The sequence below is a fragment of the Frieseomelitta varia genome, unplaced genomic scaffold (genome assembly GCF_011392965.1).
Source record: "Frieseomelitta varia isolate USP_RPSP 00005682 unplaced genomic scaffold, Fvar_1.2 scaffold_320, whole genome shotgun sequence".
In the NCBI taxonomy this organism is placed as follows: Eukaryota; Metazoa; Arthropoda; class Insecta; order Hymenoptera; family Apidae; genus Frieseomelitta; species Frieseomelitta varia.
This window is the reverse complement of record NW_025110058.1, coordinates 1-9,480: the sequence shown is the minus strand read 5'-3', so window position 1 is coordinate 9,480 and position 9,480 is coordinate 1. Positions and strand designations below refer to the sequence as shown.

Sequence of the window (9,480 nt, the reverse complement as noted above, 5' to 3'; positions counted from 1 at the left end):
ATTTTTATATGTTTTAATCGGACATTCACATTTCAAAAGAGATTTTTCATGTTTTCATTGTAATAGCAAATTTTAAAATTCAATTTTCTCAAAAATTCATTTTACGACTCATTTTTGTTCCTTGTTGCATAATCATCAAACATTTTAGTCTTATCCTTTTGATGAGGGATCGTCTCCTCACGGATGATCATCAATTCGACTGAACTAATCAATATAAGTATTGATACAAGGAAATTTCCAATATTCCCAATATTACAATAACAAAAAGTTGTCCAAAATTTCCAACTGTCGTAGCAATTAGAAATAATAACGAGATAATAAGAAATATACTGCAACAAGAAGAAATGTCCAAGCTATCGACAATTTGGAAAGATCTTGTTTTCCTGTTTCTCTCGTCCACTGAAATATCCAAGCGTTTCATAAATCTTTCGAAAGCAACGCGAAACACACACAAGTGTTCTTTCCTCCAATTTCCCATCCGGAACGCGTTCCTCGCTTGCACGAGCGCGATGAAAACGCTGGCCGGCGTAAAAAATTCATGCGGCTGAGCTGCGGGCGCATCAGCTCGAAATGATCGCATGACACATTCATGTCAGCCCGCGGTCGCCTAGGAAAACTGGGTCAATATTACGGCGTCGCGGCGACACGCGCGTCCACGTCGAATCGTTTTTCAGGACAAAACGCGACGTACATATACACGCCGTACTTCGCCGGGTACAATGGAAAAATTTCCAATTGAAATCGCGAGGCTCCGGAGCCGGATGGACGCGCTTCCGCGACGTCGTTTCGCGTGCACGTCGTGCAAATATAGTGTCATCGACAGCGCGTTAATCGAAGCGGATCTTTTTTACCGTGAAATGTATGGCCGCGCTTGCGCGTACGATCATTCCTCCTCACGAATCCGCGCGCCGTGAAAAAAGAAAGCAGAAAGCGTGTCGAGGAATCTCGGACTGAGCGAGTACAAATCCCGCCCGTTTCTGTTCTTCTTGGCCTTTGCTCCACTGACGATTAGCTTCGGACGTTTTTCTTCTGGACGCGTAGAGTCCTCGAGTTCGACGTGGTTTCATATGTGGATGTTGCAGGACTGCTTGCAGAGTGTTCTGGAGTTTATTAGACTTGTGGGGAAAAAAATACTCGCGTATTCGTGGAAGTTTGACAATTGAATCCTTTCGTCACTGAACTCATCGTTCTGGCAGCAATTGTAATTTGAAAGATTGGTTAATTTAGATCTTTTTTTTTTTTTTTTTTTTTTTTTATTTTGTTTGTCATTCTCTTTTCTTTTTATTTTCTTTAAACCTTCTGAATTCTGGTGAAAATAGTTAGGTTCATCGCTAACCGCGTAAGTTTAAGCAAGGAGAATTAACGATAAAGAAATTTTATCGAATAAAAGGAGAACGATTATCAGGACTATCGCGGTGTAAAAGCAACAAATGATGAAAGCAATAACAATATGGATAACAAACAATTTGGGGAAGAAAATGAAAATGTATTGCAACAAGGATACGATACGATGACGACTGAGTGTAAAAATGAACATTTGCTGATATCTGGCAAAGCGAACTTGCCAGAAGAATCAGAGGGGAGAAAAGAAGGGGAAAGAGAGACAAAAAAAAAAAAAAAATGAAGAAAAAAAAAAGAAACAAACACTTCCCCAAAGAAAAAATTTAAACGATGCGCGTTAGCCACTTACCTTTCTGATTTTCACCATGATAACTATTCAAGGAAAGTTTCAACGATAACATGAACAAAGAACGTTTAAAATCGAAGTAAAGAACGGAATATGAACAAACTGGAAGAAATGCGAGATTTTATTCGAATTTATATACTGAATATATCGAATCAATTTCTAGTGATGTAATAGTTCAGACATGCATGATAACATGATATAATGTTCGCGAAATGATTTCTCACCTTGCACACGTTCGTCGACGTCGTTATTTCGTTTTTCATGTTATTTTGAGTGTATTGTTGATGAGGGCTGTAACTGTCATCAACATCCGTACTTTCAAACGCCTGTGGGAAAGTATTGGCAGTACTGACAACATTGCCATCCTCGTGCTCGACCACGGTTGGCATGGGAGGCGCATTCTCCCAAACTTTCTTCACAGACGCGATTTTTAAATTAAGCTCGGCAGTAGAGGGCGAAATAGTATTTTGGCCAGTGGCCATGTGCATCGACCGGGTCATCCCCAAGCTCTTGCTTTTGTCCTCGGTCAGCTGGGAGAGGTCCGAATCGAAAGTGAAGTCCAATTTCATATCCGCGTTGTCCTCGTTCTTGTTGAACGACAGAGGCATCTGAATAGGCTCTTGATTCTTGTCCTTTATCAAATTATCGTTTGGTTTGTTCGAAAACGCTACCGGCAGACTTTGCTGTTGCGGCGGCTGCTGCTGTTGTTGCTGTTGCTGCTGCTGCTGCTGCTGCTGTTGCTGTTGCTGTATTGTTGCAGCGGCACTGCCTTCTTCCTCCAAGTCGGCGCGTTTCTCCATGCGTTGTTGCTGCGTTTTCATGTGATTCGGAAATTTAGTTTTCACAGCTAGATCGGACGGGCCAGACTTGGTGGTTTTCGAGTAATTCGTGTTTTCGAATATTAACGTTTGCACGGGCGGCGAGGACACGTCGGAGACCGAACCTTTCTCTATCAGCTGGTCCTTCAAACTTTTCCCAACGTTCTTCTCGCCGTTTGGCGAATTCCGTTGGCTGCTGTTGCCAGAGTTCATTTGCTCGTTAACTTCGTGACTGTGAACGTGGCCGTGATCGTTCTGCGTGGATAAGCCGGGTATCAGTTGAATGTCAGCGGGTACAGCTGACGGAGAATTCGATTGTAACTGGCTCGTTGTGAACGGCTTGTCCCAAGCGTTCACAGACGGCGGAGGTGCAGGGCCGCTGCTCGACGACTCTTTACCAAAGTTACTCGACGAATTGTTGATTTTCGTCGCGTCGTTTGGCTCAGACGCGCACATTTGTTGTTGCTGTTGCTGTTGCTGCTGCTGCTGCTGCTGCTGCTGCTGCTTGGCTAATCGTTGCTTTTGGAATCTAGGCGCCAGTTTTTGGCTTCGCGAAGTTCTGTCGTACTGTTTCTGTAACATACTTGCGGATTGTGGAATGGCTTGACCAAGCATAGGCGGTATAGTTTGAACTTGTTGCAACGAAGTTGTTTGCTGTGAACCGCCGTTTGCTTTCGACTTGGAACGATCCCGCTGCTCTCTATCCTTCTCTTTTTCACGCTTCAGAGGTTTCGTCTCCTCCTTTTGGCCGTGTCTCGACTCTTTCACGTTTTTCTTGGAACGAACTTCTTGGAAGCCATCCGAGTCGACTTTGTCCTCGACGATGCTAGGACCGTCCTCCGTGCAGTTACTCGTTTCCATTTCGCAATCAATTATCGCTTTTTTCTCTTTCCCCTGGGATCTTTTGTTGATGTCGTTGAGAGCTTGATTAACCAAATTCGAATCGGTTAACTTTATCTCGTCCATACGATTCACCGTACTGTCTTTCGTTAACGATTTACCCGAACTCGTCGAGTTACCGCCAGACGTTTGATTTCTCGATCTTCCGTTTTGTACTTGAGTCGCCTGTATCAACGGCGGAATGCTGCTGGAATGATTCTTTTGACCGACGAAACTGGAATTCTGCAAGTTTCGTTTCTCCGCGCCGGGGGCCCGGGACGACGCTGTATTGGAAGACTTGACGTTTTTCTCGCGTTGCTCGCGGTTGTTCCCCGCCTGTTCGTTTCTACGGGAATGGATGTTCGACGCTACATTTTGATTACTACCCGTGCTTGCGCGTACGGAGAATTGCTTGTTACGATTGTTGCGCGACTCCTTGTGGTCCTCCACGTGATCCTCGCTGTTCTCAGACGTGGTTTCCCAATCTTCGTTCCCTACGTCCGAAGACGTTTGCTTCGATATGTTACTACCGCTGCCGCGGTAACGCAATTCACGATTATCTCTACCCTACAAACATCAACAACGAGTTCAAATGTAAATCATCATCAGTTAGTTACTTAAATTGTTTATTAAGAATTATATTAAGAAGAGGCGGGGCAAAAGACGAAGAAGGATGGAACGAAGGGACGAAGAAACACTTACCCTCCTGCTTCCACTGCGTGTTCTCTTTGAGCGCGACTCTTCTTTCCTCGTAACTTGCATCTTTTGAGACAATGCGTTGCTGCTCGCATGGTTCGCGTCCTGTTTATTGGACTGCTGTTGAGACTGCGACTGAGACGACTGTTGATTCGGGGATTTGGCACGTTTTCCAGTTATTCCGGCGGTGAGTGCTTGCTGCTTCGCTATGATTTTATCGTCGGCGGATTCGGCCTGCGACGGCAGCAGGGAATTCATCTCCTTCTCCGGAGTGGGCGTTGACGGATTTTGTTGTCGCATGGGGTTTGGTTTCTCGTCGACGTTGCGCTCGGAGGAAAAAGGGCTCTTGCTAGACGGGGGCCCGTATCCCTCCATGCGGCTGCCGGTGGCAGTTGTACTTCGGATTCGGAAACTGCTTCCTCGACCGCGGCGAGACGGTTCACCCGAAGGGGCGAAACCTTCGCGATTCAACTTACTGTCGTACGTTCGCTTCTCGCTACGTTGCGACTGAGCGTAATCGGCTCGTTTCTCATCTCGACCGGACGGCGCCATTGCTTCGCGGTTGCGTTCCTCTTTCTCCGCCTTTTGATTAGGCTTCGGCGATCTGGCAGACTTCTTCTCTTCCTTGCCGGACTCTGTCGAGCCGGACACCTCGTCGGCACTGTTCTCCGAATCGGTGTGCCCGTACGAGCCGCTTCTGGCCGAAGCTGGTCTAGCGGCGGCTCTGGGCCCACCTCGTCGCCCTCTCGTCTCTGGACCACGCCAACCTCGGGCGTACACGCTGTACGTGCTTCCCCATTGGCGTCCACCCCGAGAGTCACGCACTCTCGAGTTCGATCCGCCGCTGTTCGTTCTGTTTCGAATGTTCTTCTCCCGTTTGTTGTTGTCTTCCTTCGCCTGCTGTTCCGCCGTCGCGTCCTCGTTTAACGAGTCCTCCCTTTTCTCCAGGCTCAACTTCTCGAAATTCTGCTTCGAATCTTCCGAGTCTTTCTCGCTTTTGATCGGTTCCAACGCTTTCTCCTCCTCTTTCTCGAACGTCGGAGAAACAGCGTCCGCCCACGCCTTTGGCGAATTATCGCCCCTCTCGATCATCCGATTGCTCTCGTTGACTCGATCGATTTTTCTATTCCAAACGTCCATCATCTCCTTCTTCGGCTCCATGGTCGACGAGATGGATTCCTTGATCGCTTGATCCTTCTTGTCCTGATCGGAGCTCGCTCGCTTCAACTGGGTCAGATTACGCTTCTCGCCCTTCAATTCGTCCGCCTCGATCCTCTCTTTAGTGACAGGGCCCAACGGCTGCCTCCGTTCTCTCTCTCGCTCTCGCTCTCGCTCTCGCTCGCGTATATCCTCGTGATACGCGTCGCGTTTATTCTCCTCGTAGTCGGCCACTTCGTTCACCCAGGAGCTGCAGTCCCGCAATTTGTGTGACTCGTCATCGCGTAGCGACGTCTTCGACTCTCGGGAGGCACGACTGTCGCGAGAATCTGGTCTCTGCGGACGTTCGTTGCGCTCCATTCGTTCCTCCCTCTGTATATCGCGGCGAGCGTCGATCATTCTGTCTTGAATGATGCGTTCCTCGCGCCATTCCGTACTCTCCGATCTTTCTCTTTGATCGCGGTCTCGTTCCCGCTCTCGTTCTCGTTCACGTTCCCGCTCGCGTTCACGCTCACGTTCACGCTCTCGCTCCCGTTCTCGTTCCCGATCACGATCACGATCACGATCACGATCGCGTTCACGATCACGTTCGCGGTCACGATCGCGGTCACGTTCGCGATCACGTTCGCGATCGCGTTCACGCTCGCGATTACGATCGTCGAAGGGATCCTACGGACAAACACAAGAAAAGGGAAAGTTGAGTCGTGAAAAAAATTTACAAGTCCCTGCGAGGAACACGTGTGTGTTACTAATACGAGCATTGTTAGAAATAATCTGAAATTTCGAATATTTGCAATAAACAAGTTGTTACAATGATGGATCGATAAGCGTGATGTAATAGTATAACAACAACAATAATAATAATTTAAAAAAAAAAAAGAGCTTAGCACCTTTAGATAATTATCGTAATCCTTTTTATCCTTGTTGTCTCTTTCTCGGATCTCTCTCGCTTCTCGAGCGTCCCTGGTTGCACGATTATCGCGAACGTCGCGTGTCTCTCGGTTATCCCTGGGCTCAATGCCGTCCTTCGACTCCCGATCCTTATTGTCGTCGAAGTATCTTTCACGTTCCCAAGAATCGCGCGAGTGTCTATCGTCGTAGTCGTGGTCTCTGCAGCTGCGAGTGTACTCGTCGTAGTAACCGGCTGGCTTGCGCGTGTCGTACGGCCGATGCGAGGAGTGACGATATCGATCGTCCCGGAGCAGAGATCCACGATAGTCTCGGGATGGAGGTCGATCGTCGTCCATCGAAGTGGAAATGTCCGAGTCCGTTCTGCTGCGTCGTTGCGAGGCACCATGGGACGACGATGCTTTCAAGCTGTTGTCTACTAACACAGGCTTCGTTGAATATGCTAGTAGCGGCTTTTCATATAAAATTTAAACAAAACAGTAAGGTTCAAATTTTTTCAGAAACAAAAATATTGATCGTGAGTTCTTTCGCCCTTCTAATAAATGTAATAATTTCTAAATAGTCGACATGTGTATATATATATATATATATATATATATATATATATATATTTAACTCGAACTTTTGCGCGTGTGTATATGAATACATGTGAAAATGCGTGCGTATAAAAGAAATATATATATATATATATATATATATACACATTTCGCACGTATGCGTGTACACAATTGATGGAAGCGACATAGTCGGATTAAAAATTATAACATTAATAACGCGACAAGACATCGTTTGCCAAGTCGCAAGGGGATTAATAAAATCGTTTACGAACAGATAAATTTCAAACACATTTTACAAACATTGAAAACTTTAGCACCCTCGACTGATTTATAACGTTCCTGTATTCTTTCCACCGACCATGCGCGCCCAATTTACCACCGTAAAGAAAAATCCAAAGAAAAATAAACAAATTAATATTTGCTTACAAATTACACTTACTTAAAGAGCTGTGGCCGTGAACCCATCTGCCAGGATCGTATTGCTGAGAAAATGGGACCGCTTGCGCGGCCGATCTTTCGGTATTGGGAGAAACTCGATTAAGACCGGCATTGATCTTTTCCGCTTGTTGCTTTTGAAATCGGGGTGGCAAGTTAGTTTTGTAATATCGCGAGAACGAAGCGTGCAGTTCACGATCCCTGGTATCCCTTTGATCGCGATCACGGTCTCGTTCTCTTTCGCGCTCGCTACGAATGCTGTCTTGCCTCGTGAAACCTTGTCGGTCCGCTTGTCGAAAGTCTGACATCAACTGATCGCGCGAGTCTCTGCCATCTTTTAGACCGTCTCTGTTTTCACGTAATTCACGGTTCAGCGACTTTTCGTCCTTCCCTTCGAATCGCTCCCGTTCTCTGTTCTCACGCTCCCTGTTCTCCCTCTCTCGCTCCCATTCGGGGACTGGAATCGGCACCGGAGGAACGCTTATCAGACCTTTCGATTCGTTGGCTTGCTTTTCCTTCAACTTCTGCTCCAAGTCTTGCAATTTTTTAGCTGCCGCTTGTCTGGTTGACTCCTGGTATCGTTTCTCCTCCTCTTCCTTCCGTTGGCGGGCACGCTCAACGGCAGACGCTACCTCGACGACTTTCAGTCTGCGTCTCTCGTTCCACGCCTCATCATCTTCCACACCTGTTTTCAAAGTGAAGATGAAAAAAAATATCACGAGCAAAAGCTAAAAACTTACGACATGATACAATACATGATACAATGTACATAACTGGTTTATGTACATATGAACGAAAATACGAATTCAACTCTATTTATAAATTTGTGTCTAAGCCACGTAAATGTGTTCTGACCTCTCAAAGAATGCACCGAATGCAGTTGCGACTGACCGCCGCTATAGGTACCAGACCCATTCGAGCCACGATAATCACGGGATAAAGAATTCTGAGTCCATGAACGATGAATTGCTTGATCACGAGATTCCTTCGAATCACGATTATTATCGTGAATGTCGCGGTTGTCGCGGTTGTCACGGTTCTCTCTCGTCTTCTCTTTGTCGTCTATCGAATTCTCTTCTACTTTCTCTTCCTTATTGTCTTTTTTTTCATCTTTCTTCGAGGGTTCAGGATCCGGCTCGTCGTCACTGAAGGCAAGCTTTTGATTGTAATCGATATCGTCGTGCGCTGCCCAGCCAGCATCGCGAGAAATATCGTCCATTCGTGTGAGATCTTCTTCCTTGATGATTGGCCGTGTAATGATTTCTTCTTCGGAAACGCGTTCGCGTTCTTGTTGACGAACCGGTGGAGGAGGGAATCGTTCTGAGGGATAATTGAATCGAGGTCTAGGTCCACCGGAATTTGCGTTTGCCGGGAATTGAGAAGGAAATCCGCCAGAAAAATTTCCTCTGTACATCTGAATGTAATCGAGAAAGTTGAATTAAATTAAATAACGCGATCGATGATACTTGAATAACATACTTAAATTAAAGATCTTACAAATGGAGGAATAAGTCCTCTGTAGTGATGTAGATTTGGACCGACTTGATGAGAACTAGAATTCAAAGCATTCTGACTATTCGAGGAATTATGAGGGCCTCCCTGGCCCATGCCCATGTTGGGAGACTGGACCAAGTTCTGTCGCCCTGTGGCAGATATGTCGGTATGTCCTCCTGATCCAGTAATGTTTAAAGGGGGGGCCTGGACCCCTGAACTCCCACTTCCAGGACCAGTAGTTGCGATTCCTGCACCACTGGCTGTACGACTTCCACCTTGTATCCAACTTCCTTCCGCTAATACAAATTATTTGTTTTATTCGATTAGAAAGAAATTCGAAGTATTTCGTGTTTCTAATATATAATAATTGAATTTTTAGTACTTTGGGGCCGTAAACTTGGTCCAGGTCCATACTGCGCATTTAATTCCCGATTTGCGGTTTGCTGTTGCTGCTGGTGCTGTTGTTGTTGCTGCTGTTGCTGTTGTTGCTGCTGCTGCTGCTGCTGCTGCTGCTGCTGTTGTTGTAATTGTTGTTGGCTTCCTGATACAGCACCTATATTTCAATATGAAGATATCGTATTAATTCAGATTTATGACAAATGCAAATATTAAAAATATATTATGTTTTGTATAAAGTAAGCGTAGCAGGTAATAATATACATAATTTAATAATTAACAAATTTATAAATGAGAGAAAAGAACAAAAAATACTTATTTATGTTGGTATAAATTTTTGTCATTAATCTACTGCGAAAATATAAATGTAAATAATAATAATAATAATAATAATAATAATAATAATAATAATAATAATAATAATAATAATAATAATAATAATAATAATAAT

At 45.3% G+C, this 9,480-nt stretch overlaps 1 protein-coding gene across 1 annotated transcript; it reads right to left on the bottom strand.

Moving 5' to 3' along the window:
• Window positions 1-1,824: 1,824 nt before the first annotated feature.
• On the bottom strand, window positions 1,825-9,186 carry LOC122530018 (zinc finger CCCH domain-containing protein 13-like; the record flags this gene model as incomplete). Its single annotated transcript, XM_043656622.1, has 7 exons — window positions 1,825-3,951; window positions 4,087-5,907; window positions 6,129-6,565; window positions 7,144-7,824; window positions 7,995-8,553; window positions 8,637-8,929; window positions 9,016-9,186. Coding segments are annotated over 7 exons (6,074 nt in total), but the record flags the coding sequence as incomplete, so codon positions are not given.
• Window positions 9,187-9,480: the final 294 nt, after the last annotated feature.